The sequence below is a fragment of the Pygoscelis adeliae genome, unplaced genomic scaffold (genome assembly GCF_000699105.1).
Source record: "Pygoscelis adeliae isolate BGI_AS28 unplaced genomic scaffold, ASM69910v1 Scaffold317, whole genome shotgun sequence".
Classification (NCBI taxonomy): Eukaryota; Metazoa; Chordata; class Aves; order Sphenisciformes; family Spheniscidae; genus Pygoscelis; species Pygoscelis adeliae.
The window spans coordinates 1,068,590-1,086,187 of NW_008825155.1; the positions used below are offsets into that span (position 1 = coordinate 1,068,590).

Consider the following 17,598-nt stretch of genomic DNA (forward strand, 5'->3'; position numbering starts at 1 on the left):
TGAGGTGAGCCCCCTCCTCACCCTACATTCCCCACCTGTTTTTTGGACAAGACGAAGGCTGTACCTCAGAATAAGCCCAACGACATAATCTATATAATGTATATACCATATTTATGTGTCGAGTTACTTTTGTGAGCAGAGCTCAGTTAGATCCTGTGTTGAAGGTAGGAGCAATTAGGCTACTTGTACACAGGCAGTAGTAACACTTAAATTTTAGGAACACCTGCTACTTTTAAGATCATGGGTGTGATTCCCCCCCCCCCCCCCAAAAATTACTGCTCTTCTTTTAACTCCATTTATGATCACAAACGTAAACGAGATCAAAACTGAAGGTTTGACGCTGGAGAGGAGGATGAAATAAGAACAAACCCAAATGTGTTGCCATGAGCGCCAGAGCAGGTTTGAAGGTGTTAGGCACCAAACTTCGGCCATGCCGCGCAGACCGCCCTTCCATGCCAACCGGAGCGTGGGTTTTAATATTCAAGTTGCCTTTGCTGTTTTCCCATTGAAGTTTCTGACACAGGAAAAAACCTCAAATCAGAACCTTGGCAAGGAGGGGGGATTTGGAGCCAGTGCCTCTGCCTCGATGCGTCGCGCGGCCTGGCCTTTCTTTCATGTTGTAAGGGTCTGTTTTTACCCTTTTAATTTCAGGTTTTCCTGGTAGTGTGAACTTATGTACTCCCCCACAAAAAAAAACAATGAAACAAATGAAATGTGTCGTTTTGCTCTCAGAATTTTTTTTTTTTAGAATTTGATAATTCTCGTCTTTAAACTCTTTGTGTTCAAATGGTGAGTAGGGGCCTGAACCATTTTTGAAATAGCAATCCATTAGTTTGGGGGGGAGATACGAGGGCAGATTTTTAAGGTTGTGGGAGCTGTGCATCTCATTCCCTCTCCTCTGTGAGGCGGGCTCGCCATACCTCCATGGCCGGCACTAACAGGAGAGCTGTTTTCCTATCCAAGTGAGTCCACCTCTGATATGTGATTATAAGGACATACCTGAACTTCAGATCGCAGCGTAGAGACATTCCCGTCAGTTTTGAGCAAGCTTGAGTAATAGAAGCAATGTACCTGTGACAGCATGCAGCATCCCGCGGGCTGATTTATCTTGCTGCTTAGCAGATCAAGCTAACACCTGAGAAGTGGCCATACTGCCTCCACTTGGTATGATTGTGTTCTGTTGAAGGCTATAATGGAGGCTTATTTTAAGCTGTTTTGAAAAATATTGGTGGAGTTTGGTGTCCAGCAACCAAGCTGGCAAAATCTGGCATCAGAACTGAGCTAATGTCCCCTGTGAAAGGTTAAACAGTAGCATTTCCTGCAGAGGAAGGACTGGCTTGCATTGGCATTACTGGAGCTTTCAGATATGCTTATCTGCAAGTGATTTGCTAGCACTGTCTGCGTAGAAAGCAGAAACTAATCAGACTTTAGAGTGTAGAGAACTGGGGAAGAATTGAGGCTGAAATACTGGGCTTCCTGAATAGTTGATGTATTATTTAAACACTATCACAGTGATGATATTTTATAGACCTATCTTTAAAGTAGTTGTGGTATTCAGTTACAGGAACTCTGACTGTTAAAGCACAAGTTATTTCAGTAAAATTGGGGGAGATCTGTTTGAAAAATAGCCTGCAACGTGCATATCATATGCTAGCAAGAGAACTGTTATTTCAGAAAATTTTGTCATGATTTCTTAGTAGCTGTTACACACTCAGTATATTGCTTTTTAATATTCTGGGGTCATAAGCGAGATGTTGAATTCCTCCAGTTTGTTGATTATATATCTCATTTCATTCAGGAAAAGTCTGGCAAACCATATCTAGAAGAAAGTGCATTTGAAGCACTGGAAAAAGACTTCCAAGAAGTCATCAATCTACTTCAGGGAGAAAAAACTCTGGAAAAATTCCGAATAGAATATGAGAAGCTCCATGCTGTTATGAAGAAGTCTCATGAAAATGAAAAGCGCCTCATGGAGAAATGCAGGGAGCTGAATACTGAGCTTGTGGTGAATTCATCTAAAGTAGCTGCGCTCACAAAGCTCTCTAAAGATGATCGGGGAACTATATCATCAATGAAGACGGTAAAGTTTTGAATAGAATTAAATATGATCTGCAAATTGTTAATGAAAAACATGGTAATAAGAAAAGCATCTACAAGAACACTTTATTTTTTGTAGAGAACTAGCTGGAGGACTAACTGCAGAGGCGGCATCTCCAGTTCTTTAACCTCTGCTTTGCTACCAACCGCTTTGTTTGTTTAGCCTGATATTTTTACTAGTCCCAGTCAAATTCTGTGTTTATTTGCACTAAACCAACTCCATCAGCTTTCAAGTACTCACTAATAGTTTTTGTTTAAGCTTTCCCTCTGTAAAATAGCACATTTCCAACTTAATATGCAGTTTTTCAGACTGGATTCATTAATATTTTTGAAGTGCTGCTTGGATGTTAACTATTGCCAGAACATAAAAAATCTACTTACTTGCTGAAATATGGATTGTAGACCAGGGAAGTGTCATCGACTCATATAAATAAATGTTTCACAGTGTTTTTGAAAAGAAATCCTATATAGCATCTCAATGTGATTTTACCAATTTACTCTGATGTGTTCTTTCTTATTATTGATTTGAACTCTGTCAAATCAAAGTGCTTGACTCGCTAAAAAGTCAATGTTTTTAGCCTTACAGTGAGGTTTGACTACCAGAAACCTAAAGCTGCCAAATGATCAGAAGACTGTATTTTGAGCTTTTTTCCTTCTGATGTTTTAAAAGCTTAGGCTGTGGAACCTAGACAGGCTTTAATTTAGCATTTAGTTGAGAAACCTCCATGCCTTACAATAAAGTGTTTTGTTCCAGTAAAATAAATTCAGTGTAACAATCCAGAGTGATCTATGAGCACTGTAGAAATAGTTCTTCTTTGAAATGAAGTTTCTTGCCCTTAGAATTAGGAAGAAAATACACTCGGAGTAAATATAAATAGCTGTGCTGTCATCCTATGGCTGCAGCCTGCAAGCCCATGGTACTGCTCAAAACATCCTCAAGGAGGGGGAAGACTGTGTAGAAAATCTTGTTGATTTTCACTGCTGCTAATCAAAACCTGGTAGATGGGTGTCAGGAACCGCAATGATCCTTATCATTTTCTTTCTGCTATTACATGGCAATATCTGAGTGTGAACAGCAGCAGAGGCAATCCTTCAAGATGTTCCCAAGCTGAGGAGCCATTGTCTTAGTAATGTCATAAAACTGATGAGCGGAAGAGTAGGAAAAATAAGAGCCTTTCCAATTTCAGCAGCTAATTGGAAGCTCGGGCAAGGTATGGTTTAACAATACCACCTACTATTGAACCAGCTAAGAGAACTTTCACTTTGTAGTGAAAAAGCTGCTTGACAGTATGATCCTATTAAAAATGATGTGTAATGCACAACATGTGACACTTCAATTCTAGTGGTGTCCTGTGGACCAAGTAAACAACACTGAGACTTTTTCAGTTTGGTTATGAGACACAGTCTCATTCCTTAAATGTTCAGGAATTATTTGGGTATTGTTTAAAATTTTCATGTCATGTTTTGGGGTTTTGTCTGGTATACCCTTCATATTTCATGTTCTCCTTTCTGAAGGGAAGTTCCATTGCAGCTGTGCTATTTCACTACAATTCTACTAACATTCAAAAAATGTGTTTTGCAAGTGCCCAAGGCAAGTGTTGAGGAAAGTTCAAGTGCTAAAATAGCAAAGATTATATTCTTCAGCGCTAAATAAAACAAACAATCTGTTCCACTGTTTCATTATTTACAAAAGACAGGAGAATCCTGGTGGGGCTGTTCCTGTAAAAATGATATAGTTGCTTCAAATTAAGGCCCTAAATCTTGGTGACTTGATGGGTCATCAGGGTAACAGGTGTACAGCCTTCCTCTTCTAGGTCATTGTTTCACATACAAATAAAAGTTGCAGAAGCAAAATTTTTCCCCATGTGAAGCCTCGTTGTAATCAGTAGGATTTGTTTAGGGGCAGGGGTTAACTACACAGATCAGTGGCTGGTAGGACCCAGGTCAATAATAATCAATAGCTGTTAAGTCTCTGATGGTTGTTCAGTGCTCTGTTTTGTAGTTTTAATAAACCGGACATAATAGTCTGCTGTTTACAGTCATACCAAAGGAGCAAATTGCCAGGCTGAACACCAAGGGAATACAATTCTCTGGTATACTGGTCAGGATACTGATCCACAAGGCAGCACTGGAACAACCCTAGAAGGGGAATTTGTAGGAGCTTGTACTGCCCTGCTTGGAATGACCAGGTTTTCAATTTCCCGGAGTATCAATCCAATATACTAAGAAAGCTTTTCAGTAATTCTCATTTTCTGAGCAGTGAAACTGATGTGGTCTTTTGGGGTATTTAATGAAAATAAAGTAAGGCAGTCACACTTTATGAATTCTGCTTCACAATTTCCAGAGTTCCAGTACTACTCCAAAAATTTTTGAATGATTCTAACTGCAAACGTCCAGTGTACTTCAATCTTTAATTATACAACAGACTGCAATGCATGTTACCTACCTAACCATGTACTGCTGTCACCCAGTGATGCTGACATACTCTGTATTATTTCAGTTCCCCTCTCCACTGAGTAATAATGTGAATATTTTTTCAATGAAGGCTTTGACCATCAAAAATTTCCTCCTCTTTACTTTTGAATTTAAAGGAAGTAATCTGTTGATCCGCTATTCAAAATAAAAGGCACAACCAAGAAACAACTACAATGAAGCCCAGTTTTGCTGATGCTGAAGTCTGTAGGAAATTCTTATTTAGATTTTGCTTATTCATGGGGCCATCATATGTGCCTGCTAACCTTATTGATGAAAATTGGTTTTATCAATACAAATTCAATAAAATTGTTTTTACACATTGAAAGCAAGATAAAATTCAAAAAGCACAGCTTAGGATGACCTGAAATCACTGCTTATCTGAATGGCCTCACTGACTTCAGGGGATCACTTTTGCGAATACTGACCAGAACAAAATACTCACTGAAGCCGGTAAGACCTCTCAGAGGGCATATTGATTTTATTCACCAGTTCTATCCCCCAAAACTCCAATCGCAATGATTTAATTCACCAATTTTAATCACAGTCTAATCAGCCAGCAGGAAGCTTTGATTTAAGTAATCAGCTTTAATCGTATTTTCCATTTGCGTTTTTCTAGAGAAAGGTTGGTTGCCTCTTATTGGTTGGCAAATCTGAAGCATGTTTATTTACAGCTATATTTTATGCTTTTCTGCCAGTCAAGATGATACACTATGTCTTCATACCATTATTTCAGCCTAGCATGCATTTATTTAAATTTCATAATTGAACATTTTTATGTAAGATAATGAATGAAAAATTTATTATTTACTAGACGATACTTAATACTTTATGTGTGATCATTGCTGCATTTTAATGGAATTTAGAACTCAAAATGTATAAAATGTAACAATTGACATTAATATTTAAAACTGTTTAAATATGCTTGATACATAAGTGAAAAGCACATTTTTCAAACTAAATTTTGAATTAAGTAATTTGTTAAGTAATGAAAATACTGTTTGTAGGTAGTGAATTTAATTGACTATAATCTCCTTCAGAGTTTCTGAAGAAGTAAAGCCCACTGTTTAATTCTTTATTAATAGGCTGGGAAAAGAAAAGAAGAGCAAACATTCCTGATCTTTAAGCTCCAGATGGTTTCTCAAATTTGGATATGCTAAACTAGTTGAATAAATAAAATGAAAATGTATTCCCTCTCCAGTTTGAAGAGGCTACAGATGTTATATTTTGTGTTAGCTTTTCAGCAAATTCTGGTAGCCTGTTACTTCTGCTAGTTTGATAGCTTGAATTTTTAGTTTAGGCAGTAAACAGCTAAGTATTATTTATTTGATTTAAAAGAGTTCAATAAATATAGTAACAATATACCACAATATAGGTGTCATCATTTTGAATTTAGTGTTAAATAGTCTTTTTTTAGAACCAGAGATGTTAATTTCAATAAAGAACTGTCGTAAACAATTTGATATAAATTAAATTATTTGATACTTTTCATTGTGGAGTGGTTTTTAATTTTTTTTTCCCCGCCCCATTTTCATATGATGCAAGTAGGAGTTGACAGGGATATTATGGCCTGATGTAATGAAGCTTCTGTCTGGCTTTGCTTGGCGAGACTCTAGAGCTAATGTAGAGTTGCACAGCCACACTTGGAGTCTAAATCTGTACAAGTCTATCAAGTCCAGAACTCCACCAGCAGCCAGCTGAGAAAAGAACATGAGAGAGAGGACATCATGCTGTGATTTTCAGCTCAGGGACTTCTAGTGTCAAAAGTAGTGTCTTCATTATTTACCGGGTCTTCGGGAACTTCTCTTCCAGTCCAGCCACTTTCTGAATCTATGCATTTTTTTAGCACAGTATTCCAGAACTGGTAGGAGCTTGGTTTGAACCTGGCAAGGAATAAGCCTGCTGTGTGATTCTTAAGGATCTGATTCAAGGGAGAGACATGCAGAGGAAGTAAAAAAATCAAGTGAACCCTCCTCCCCTATCCTGTTTGTGGATATCAAATCCTGGGCTTGCGAGAGGCACAGGTGTCTGTCATTCAAGTAATTCCATGTGCTGAAATTTGGCATGAGAATTGTGGCTTGTCTAAATATATAGTTAAAATCAAAATACACTAGGTCCTCACAGATGAAAATGAACAGAGAGGGAGAAAAGCCCAGAGTACCACCTTTTTCTCATCCAAATCAAATTGGATGTTCATTGTCATAACCGCTAATAAGATTTTTACAGACATAAGTGAACTATTTAAGTAGATGGTAGCTTTGTGGGCACAGAATTTTCAGTAAATTTTTAGATATTAGTGGGACTCACACGGCCAAAACCTCATAGAGTGAGATTTGATAATGTTCAGATCTATGTGTTAAAGAAAAAGTATTAGAGCTTTTGTGGTGTAAATTGACATATCCTGAATGGCTCAAAATGTTTGCTGTACCCTTGTCTGAAAGAAAAGACAACTGATGAAGAAAACTGTTGTGAATCTAAGCATGAAAAGGCATGAAAATCTATTTTATTACTTAATCAAAATGCAAGGCAATTAATTTTTAATTTGTTGTTCATTTTCAACCCAATTTAATTTATGTAATTGTTTTCCATTTTGTTCCTAGGAGATTGAAAAGGCCTGGAAAATGGTGGATACAGCCTATGAAAAGGAACAGAAAGCGAAGGAAACGATTAATTCACTGCAAGAGGAAATTGCACGCCTTACTAACTTAGTGGATCAAGGATCTGGACTGTCCCTGGGACAGGAGTACAAGTAAATTTTCCCCAGGGAGGGTGAAAGCTTGTTCTGATTTTCTATCATTCTACACCTTGTTTAGCCATTTAGACACTAAAAAGACACTGGAGAACAGAGAGAGAGGTCTCTTCTGCCTTTTACTTTTCTCATGACTGCACATTTATTGGTCTATGTGTTTATGCAGTGAGCAAGTACAGAATCAGGCTCTGAGTGAGTTCATTCAGCATTGGATTAAGCTGAGAGATCAAATAAAAATCAATATTATGCACTTTCTCAGTATCTGTCATATTGTTTTATCTGACTAGCATTTCAGCATACTCTGTCTTTGAGAATAGGATCCTGTCAACATTTTTACATATGATGGCAGCAGGGTCAAGTAGATAAGTCAAGGAAGCAGGAGACTTGATTTCTCTTCTGTTCCCAGCTTTGTTATAAGGCATTATCACTGTCTGTATTCTTGTTTGTGTTTTATATTTACATGTTTTCATGACTCTTTTTTTTTTTTACTTAACACTTATGCAGCCCCTAGCATAGAGGGACCTAGCCTCAGGTGGAGCCTCTAGCTGCTACAGTGTGCAAATAATACTGATCCTCAGGAGCTGTTCAAAAGCCCTCCAAAAGCTAGTGTTTGTAGTATCAGGTCCTCAGACTGTGCTTATGCTGTAAGATTAAGTGTAAACTCAAAGATGAGATTAAGTATATTGACCCTATGACGTGTGCACTTTCTGTCAAGATTGCTGATGGTTGGCCCAGCTGGTTCTGGCTTGAAATTTTCACACTGGGTAAGGTATTTATTTATGTTATACATTCAGGATATGTATGGGGGAAGCTTATCTCCCTATGCACTGTGTATCCAGCCTGCATAAAGAAGACTTGTGTCTGTGAGCAAGTCCTTTAGTGTGCTCAAACATTTCCCCTCCAAGGAATGTGCTGGCACATAAACCACCTGGATGCATGAGAAATCCACTCCTTCACCTTCTGGCCCTGAAATGTTCTGGACCTGTCTAACAGGTTTCCTTGGATCTAAAAGCTTGGTCATTAAGACTTCTCCTAGTATAACTCTCCCTAAAGGCAGCTCTCTGTGGCTGCTTTTTGCATTTTCCTGCAAGAGCCAGGGGCCGTTACTTTGCCAAGACCTCACTCCTGCCGTTTCCAGCTGCTGCCCAGGCTGCTGAGACGTGCCTGCTCACAATTTCTTCTTAAATTTCCCTATGTATTGCCATCCAGTTCCATGCTTAAATACTCTGTCCAGTAACAAGGCCATGGGACTAGACAACTCCTTTGCAGGTTTTCAGCCCTATAGGGCTGAAAAACCTTTAGTCTTTTAGAACTATAAGGCTGATTTTTAAGGTTGAGCTTGAATCTGCACTGCTTGGACTTCCTCTCAGATTGTAAATGTGTCCAAACAGGGAATCTGTTTTGTTCTGACATTAGATGACTGTTAGACATAACTCAGTTAGGTTCCCAGTCAGGTAAGCTGCAGAGAGACTAGTTGCAACAACGTAACATTTCTGGTCCCTGAGTAATTTTGCAATGGGCAGAGAAGAAGGAATTTTGTTCCCTGTTACCTTTTTGGGAAACTTAAGGTTTCTTCAGAGCCATGAGGATGTGATATAACAAGAAAGAGTGATTTACTGGACTGGGTTAGCTTTTAAAGCTGCTTATGTTGACGGTGACTACGATCACAGTAGATAGACCATATAATTCAATTGACCAGCAGAGCCTTAATCCAAGAGCCGTTTAAAATGAAACAAATTACTTTTAAAGTCCTGTTTCTCACAAAAGATCTTGCTCTGGCATAGGAGGAAGAAAGAAAGGGCCTGTTACACTGCTTGACTATTATTTCCTTGCTTCCAGTATCCGGGATTTGCTAAAACTTAAAGAAGAGATAACAAAGGAGCGAGACCAACTCTTGTCAGAGGTTGTGAAGTTACGTCAAAGTCTAACTCAAGCCACAGAGCTGCAGCAGGATACAGAGAGGGCAAAAAACGAGGCAGATCAATCCGTTACGCAGGTCTGTACAGGTCACCAGGTGGTGACTTTAGGCTTTGTCCTGAACCATTCTCCACTCTTGCAATTGATCTCCATTGACTAGTATGCTACTACCTGTTCTTTCACGTCTGAAACATTTTCAGGAGTGCTCAGAAAGGAGTCTGTTGTGAATGATTTTTATATTTTTCTCTGCTTCTAGGCTATGTCCTTTGCAAAGTTTATTGTCATGTACCAGCCGCTTCCAAGGCTTCCCAATACCCTGAATGAGGCCAAGGTTCCTTTGCCTGAATCATAGTTATCTTTCATACTGGAGATGTGTTTCTTTTTCTGTGTTGTAAATCCTTATGCCTCCAAAGAACCGCTTAGAACATAGACCTGGAATGGAGATCCTAGGTCCCTTGCTGTTGGCAGGGGTTGTCATATGATGCCATACCATCATTTTTAAGAATGTATTAAATTCTGACTTAAAAACTAATTAGGCTATTTTCTCCCTTACTGCTTATGGGAAGCTTTTCCAGAACCTCATTTTTCTAATGGTTAGAGACCTCCTACTTTCTTCTTCACACTGATTCCTGCCTACTGTTTTTCAGCTTACACAATTTTTCACCTCACCAGTGTCTGTAGAGAGAAGTCGTATTCCATCTCAGCTTTACTTTTTTTGTCTCCTCTTTAAGTTAGGTTCTCTGTTTTTCTGACCATCTGAGTAGACAGTTCTTTACTGATCAATATATATAGCTTCCTTTAAATGTTTATAGCAGCTAGAGATAGAGAAAACTGAGGATCAATAGGATATCCACTGAATGGAGAGAAAGTAGAAAAGGATGGAAGGTGGGATACAGAACTCTGATACATCAAAATATAAAAACATAATAATGAGGAATAAAAGAATTTAAAGCAGAATATAAATAGGGGCTGGAGCCAGACAACAGGAGAAAGGAAAAGCAGAAAAGAACACTTAAACAAAGAACAGAGAAGAGATGGAAGCAGCATTTAGCTTACGGTTTTTTATTAATCACAAATAGGAAAGTAATGATCGGCCTAGATTTCATGCACGGAACTAGTTTCTGTTTCTAAAGCAGATGGTTAGGAATGTATTACAAGAGAATATATATCTTTGCTTTTCTGACAGCATTGTGGGCATGGGAGAAAAGAGAGAGGACTGAAACTCCCGTCAAAACTCATTGAATCTTGCCAGCCTTAATCTTCTGATACTCACGTCATCAGACCTTAAATTTATCGGATTGATACAGCATTTGTAACCACCTCCCATTTTCCCAGTGTGAAATGATTCTCCACTTCAGACTGCTTAAATGACAATGTCTTTTTGAAGATCCTGTTGAAGACTTAGTCAGTTCTGGCAACTTTTCATCTGTGAGCTCAGAGGGAGAGGAATCTTTAAGCGAAGAACATCTTTCAATTGCTGGTCCCTGGCTGAACTGAATATTTCCATGTGGATCACCCCCCTGTGTCTCCTCTCTGCTGATTCTGCTCCATCACATTTTTGGGGAGGGAGAGAGCAGAAGTCACAAGACAGTCTATTAAATATGAGAGAAAGCTCCTCTTTCAAAGTTCCCGCAGAGGAACTTTGAGAGCAGAAAGATTGAGAGCAGTTGTGAAAATGAACACTGGCCTGACATCTCCCTCTTTCCTTTACTATCAGTGTAATAAGTGTTTCTGCTGGTGAGATAGAAAAATCAAAATAAAAATCCTTGCAATACAACATCAAGCCCAAATTAATTTTAACACTGCGTTCAGAAAGTAGCACTTTACAAGTAAGTAACATACAGCTGAAAATACAATTGTGCCACTGCATCTCCAGAGGAATGCTTTTATGTCTGAACTGTATCAGATCCTTCTGTGTGGGTGAACTGACTGGTGCTTAACAAATTTTTGTCATCATTAAATAGGTTCCCTCGTGCAGGATTTTTTGTTCAGCCGCTACAGAACATACTCACTTCTGAGAAGATCTGGCATATTCCATGTAGTAGTGGGTATAGTAGTATAGAAGCTGTTGTTTTCAAAATCAAGCATAGTAGAAGAAGAGGTGAGAGGCCTTGTTTTCCTGAATAAAAGGCAGCAGAACTTACTTAAACTTTTGTCCTCTCTATTATTATAGCTTCAGCAAGAAATCCAGCTGCATCAGAATGAAGCATCAAGAGAGGCTCGAAAGAAGGAAAAAATGGAGAAGGAGCTGAAAAATCTTCTAGCTGAAATGGATAACAAGCAAGCTGAGATCAAGAATTTACAGCAACATATACAGAAGAACAAAGAGGAACAACTGAAAATGGAACAGCATCTAAAAGATCAGAAGGTAGGGTACATGGCACACTGTATTCATCAGGTCTAAGATTAGGGTCAGATGTCAAAATAAGAAGAAAATGGATTTTCCTGAAGGGAGAGTCGGGGAGATTATTTTAAGTCAACAAATTTTAATAAATACTTATATTTATATAAATATTACTTTACTAATAAATAAATATGTAAAGCTTGCTGACAGATTTCAGATAGATTTCCTGACAGAAATCAGTAGTGGATCGCAATGATATTGTTAGAGATCATCTTGAAAAGATCACAGCAAATGAGACAAAGTCTGTGAAGAGCATGGATGATCTAATGATAGTAACAGGAGACTGCCAGGTTGGAGCTTCTGACGTGTATTGACAGTTTTGCCACTGATTCACTATAATGGCATTGGTAAAGTCATTTTACCTCCAACCCTTTCTTTCTTCTCTGTCACAATAATTTTTATCTACCTCTCAAGCTTGTGGAAGAGGTTCCGTGAAAGGGCAGAGAACTGTCTTTGTAAACATTTTTGATTGATTTTCCCCATTCTATTTCTAAAAACTTTATCTGGAAATGTCCTAACATAGTGTTCTGCAAGTGTTTGAATTTTCAGGTTTTCAGACCATTTCCCCTGACTTGGAGAAACTCTCAGAGAAGCAATTTCAGTAAATGGCTGCGGAGATCTCATCACTGTAAAACAGTCCTACCTCAAGGGAAACTTCTTTGGGAGTTGTGTGTATTTTGTAAATTTATGACTTTCACTGCTTTTTCTTCCCTTCAGGTCCCTGAATTTGTGAAGGTAGAGGTCTGTGACAATTTTTTGTCAACATAGTGTCTTAGTAAAATACTTCACATAAAGAGATACAGCAAAGGCTTGCTTATTTCTCTGAATATCACTGATTTGATGCAGCTTTTGAGGGCAGCTCCATGATCTGCCAGGACAATCACATTGTTTTTAAATAGGATAACTACAATTCCTGGTTCTGTTCCGTTCTTCCTCCTCCTTTCTATAGTCCCTTTCAACCTTTCCAAGTGCAGATTTTAGGGGCATTCAATTGTCCAAACTATCCTGGAAACCAATAGTTCACATAAAGTGCTGTGCCTAGGCTAATTAACCAGACTACTGCCCTGTCTTTGTTGCCTGTGCTGACTTGAAGGTGTCTGTGGAGGCCCTGCATTGTCTTTTGCAAAAAGTCTGTCCAAAGCACAGGCTATCCAACTGTGCAAGGGTCAGAGTAGAGATCTGCGAGAGAAGGTGACTCAGCTATTGCAATGTCATTGGGTTATTGTTTCTCAACTGAATTGTAGCTGGCTGTGATGCCTACTCTTATTCCACTGAAATTTCTAATAAAATATCCTTGCTTGCATGACAGTGAAGATGGTTTGATACAGCTACTATAGGCTTCATCCCACCCATGTCCAAGTCTCAATAACGAATTGCCTGAAACAGAGTGTTATCCTGACATTTGCAGCACAAGAAACAGTATTCCTTGTTTTTACGTTGTCTTTGCTTCTGCATGCATGCAGAAGAGGGAGATTCCACTTCTCTTCCTTCAATCTTTGTTAAGGGCATAGTACACGTTGACTTCATTGGTTTATCATACATTAATACTTGAAGTGAAAAATACCATGATTGTTCTTTCCTTACTTATGGAGTAATATCTGTTAGGGGAAGACCCATCAAGCAGAAGAAAAGACTGGCAGCTCCAGTATTGAAGTATATGTTCTCCATAGAAACCATGAAACTGCTGTTCCGGGCTTTTGACTGAAGACAAATTAGAGAGGAAAACGGTTGTGTCCTGGTTGCAGCAAACCATGTACCCAGAGAAATGTTATCAGCATATTAATGTAGGATTTGCTTGCTAAGAAACAGAGCTCCCCTGCCCTCTGCTGATTGAAGTAATTTGAATCTCAGACTCATTTTCAGTAATTATATGTAGCAAGTTGTTGTGTTACGTGATGCTTGCCAAATGCCTAACAAGTAGTAAAATATTTATCTACCACCTGCAAGAGAGACCTGCTAAGCTTCCAGAAAAAAAATAACACTGGCTGTGTTATTCATTAGAAATTATAATTTCCCCTAGACAATATGAACATGTATCATATTTCACATTAGTAATTTCATCAGCAATGAAGAGTGGTTTTTAAGCAGACAACAATCTGTAGCAGCTTTTATCTCCTGAAGAGATGGAAGGTTCTGTCTTCATGTATATGTAGATACTGTAATGAGGTTAAAAAGAATTAATAGGATTGTTCTTTAATCTAACAGATCTTGAATGAAAGAGCTGGTAAGGAACTTGAGCAATTTCAGATGAGAAATAATAAGCTCATGCAAGAGAGCGAGCAGCACAGTGTGATGTTTGAAGAGGTGATGCAGGACATCCACCAGAAGACAGCAGAACTGAAAGTAAGTACCAGAAGGTGCATGCATCCTATCAGCCATATCACTCTGATGGCAGCGTTACCACCTGGGACAGGGATGACCTCATTTCTCGTACTGATAGTTCCCTACGGATAGTTTTGGGGGAAATCTGAGGAGTTTTTAGGAATAGATCTGGCTGTCACTGGATGCCATTCTTTCTTTGGCAGTACCATGGTGCAGTCTCCAACCCTATCACCTGACATTGTAGCATCTGTCCTGCTGGAGGAGCTGTGTTTCATAAAACACATAAATCAAAATACTCAACACATTGGTCATAAAGGATGCATGGTACTTTTGACAAGCATAAGGTCTTTTTTCGATTGTGAGATCTTCAGATAAGAGCAACGCCTTACTTTCTTACAGTGATTAACATAATCAGAATGTTGCCAAAACCCATTGAAAAATGTTAATAAATTATAACAGTTGTATTTTGTTAGGCAGACTGGAGTATATTTTTCTTACCTATTTGAGAAACAAATTACTGTCTTTTCCAGGTTATCTGGTTTTATCATTACTTCTAGCAATACCATTATTGTTCAAAACTTTACAAACAACGTGTTCAAATGTGACTTACATTTGGGACCCTAGAGTGTCAAAAGGAGGATTTTGATTCTATGATCTTATCCTAACTTCAAGAAAAGTTAAAGGAACTTGTAGAGTCATGCACACGGACTTCTAGGAACAAACAAAATAGAAGATACTGCCCAGTTAGTAATTAAGCCAATTGCTAAAGCTTCTAAGAGCCCCAGTCATGATCTGAGATGCCCTTTTTGTAGGCACTGTGCTTGCAGTTTCATCCTGTAGTGTGCTGAGTGCCTCCACTATGGTGTTGAGCAACCCAAACTGTGAAAGTATTCATAAATCTCTTGAAGGTTATTGTCAATAAGAATTGAGGAGATTCACATCCTCCCAGAGGATACTCACATAGCAGGATTCACCATCTTACAAAATCAGTATCTGAGGCTGTAAGTGGAACACTGTAGTCTGTGCTGGCTGTAAAACCTAACAGTGGCACTGAATTATACGAGGGAGTTATATTTACTTCTTAAAAGGAAAGAGACAAATTTCTGTTGTGATTATTGGTTGTGTTTCCTGGTAACCAGTTCCTTAATTTTTATGCAGTGTTTTGATTGATTATTTTCTCCTCTGATTGTGTAGCAAATGAAACGAACTCTACATTTTGCTTTTTCTTTAAAGCCATAGGTTATAAAAGAGATGGGGATAACAGATATCTGCTATTAGGGACATACAACCAGACCACACTACAGATATCTTTCTCATTACAGTCACTGTCCCTAATACTTCAAAGGAAATTAGAGCTGCCCGTGTTTAATCTGCAGGACTAATTGGGTAGTGCTGCATGAGGTTTGCAGCTGGGTATTCTTTATTGATCATCTTCAGCCCTAAAGCATAAGATTTGATTATAATTTTCCTTACCCTAGCTGGCTTTGTTTAAATTATTTTTAATATTGTTCAATTAGCTAATTATCTTCTCTTGGGCAACCCACAGCACTTATACCTTTGCTTCCTGAATTTCATGGAATAAGTATATACTGAGTACAGAGGCATTTTCTTTCTGTGGATACTTTCTCTCCCCTTTCCTTGTTCCTGTCTGTAGGCCAGAGATGATGAAGTGACTCAGATGCGCCTTGAAATTTCAAAGCTGAACAAAGTAAGAGATGTTCTCCAGAATAAGCTGCGTGTTGCAGAGGAGCAAAAAGTTGATGCAGGACATGAGAGAAACACCCTAAAAAATCAAATATCTGGACTGGAGAGAGGTAGGTGCATAACTGATGGATGGATCTGTCTTCTGATTCATAATTTATTCATTCAGGGTGCATCCTCCTGTTAGGATCATTCTTCTTTAGTGTCTAGTATGAGACTGTATAAATGACAGTTGGAATCTACAGCAGCATTTTAAAAACCTTGTAGGGTTACAGAATTTTCATAATGTAGCATATGTGGGGTGAAAATACAACAGACGTAACTGAACTTTGTTGTGTGCCAATTTGTGCCATGTCACATAGAGAGTCATCCCCAATGCACCTTCATTGCTCCTGCACTGACCTGTGAGAGAGAAGCAATCTCAGAGCTTACTGAAATCAGACATGGTTAGGGGACACTTTTTTTCCTGCTTTGATCCTGCTGAGAACAGTTACAGCCTGGAAATGAATATGTGGAAGTGAGCTGATAAACTTAGTTCTGGTATGTTTAGGACTTCAGTGGTCAGCGTGGCTACTAGAGCTGTCAAAGTATTGACTTTGACTTGCTAGCAAATCTGGAAAACTTTAAGAAGGAACTTTCAACATTTTTGCGAAATGGAAATTTTGGAAGAAAATGCCTTGGGTCTAACAAAATATTTTGTTTAACTTTAAAAAACAACTTCGGGGGTATTTTTGAGCATTTAAAACCACTTTCTTTTTTTTAACTTTAAAATGCAAATAAATTTCAAAATAAAATATGCTTTGAAATAAAAATAGACACATTTTCAAAGTAATTTTCAGAAAAAAACAGTTTTATGGGTTTGCTTTTTTTTTCCCCTGAAATAATATTATGAAGTTTGCAAAACATTTGAGTTGATGAGACTTCACTTTTTGGGGCAGAAAAACCCCCTTTGCTAGAACCTTCATCTAGTTCAAGTTGATATATACTGGCATAAATGCCTATCTCTGCTCTCCCTTGTTTCTAGCTTGTGTCCTGAAGAGACTGCATGTATGAGATATGAATCCTTCCATATAACTGTATTTATGGAAAGTCGTGTGTGTTTTTCATGCATCTCTGTGAGGGTGGAAGAGCTTTCCCACAAGCGTTTTGCTAGTGCTGCTTAAGGTCATGCTCTGTACTAGAAAGGAGGGAGGTACTTAGGAAATTCATATCTGTACTGGAATGCCTGAGAATGGCTACTAATAACATGTCTTTTCGCAATATTTGAGATATCTTAGCACTCCAATGTACTGCATTTCCTGAATTGCAGTGTTAGTGTAGCAGGTTTTAATTAATTTTAAAATATAGTGAAAACACATCTCTTCAATTTTTAGTATCTTTTTAATAGTATATGATGTAGAGTGTTAATCTTGACCCATAACAAGTAGTTTTAACTCCACTGGAGCCAGTAGAATCTCACTGCTTCAAAGGAGAACTGGATTTCACATAGAGGGATTAGAATAATTCTGAAAATCCCTGTTTTTGAAAGTGCCTGAGTTTTTGGATGCTTACAATGAAGCTTCTTAAAAGGCTCTGATTTTTAGTGTGCTCCGTGATTTCTGAAAATACAACTTCTTCGTGGTATCTTGGTTTGAACACCCAAATAGAATAAGTCCTCATACCATTAATTACTGTGCCTGAGTTCTTCTAAGTTCTTCTAAGTACCCAAGTAAGTATTAACATGATTAGCTGATACCTGAGGTTGCAAAACCTGGTCACAGCTAATTGAACTGTTTATGTAATGTTAAGGCTTTTTAAAAGCCCCCTAAGTTGTTTCTGAATTTTTAGCAGCTGTACAGTTTGAACCCAGGATTTATTCTCTTTCCTCCTTTTCTCTAGGGTTGGAAGCTGCCAAAAAGCAGGCGGAGGTTGACAAGAAAGCTATAGATGAGCTTGT

The 17,598-nt window shown here is 38.4% G+C and overlaps 1 protein-coding gene across 1 annotated transcript in view; it reads left to right on the forward strand.

Moving 5' to 3' along the window:
- The first annotated feature begins 1,801 nt into the window (after positions 1-1,801).
- Positions 1,802-17,598, forward strand: part of CFAP58 (cilia and flagella associated protein 58) — a 56,772-nt gene continuing 40,975 nt past the window's right edge. The window contains exons 1-7 of the mRNA XM_009328446.1: positions 1,802-2,080; positions 7,170-7,318; positions 9,158-9,314; positions 11,409-11,603; positions 13,845-13,982; positions 15,616-15,775; positions 17,541-17,598. The exon at positions 17,541-17,598 is cut by the window's right edge and continues 19 nt beyond it. Of these exons, the coding sequence (XP_009326721.1) occupies positions 1,937-2,080; positions 7,170-7,318; positions 9,158-9,314; positions 11,409-11,603; positions 13,845-13,982; positions 15,616-15,775; positions 17,541-17,598 (1,001 nt within the window). The 5' untranslated portion in view covers positions 1,802-1,936. The remainder of the gene's footprint in view (positions 2,081-7,169; positions 7,319-9,157; positions 9,315-11,408; positions 11,604-13,844; positions 13,983-15,615; positions 15,776-17,540) is intronic.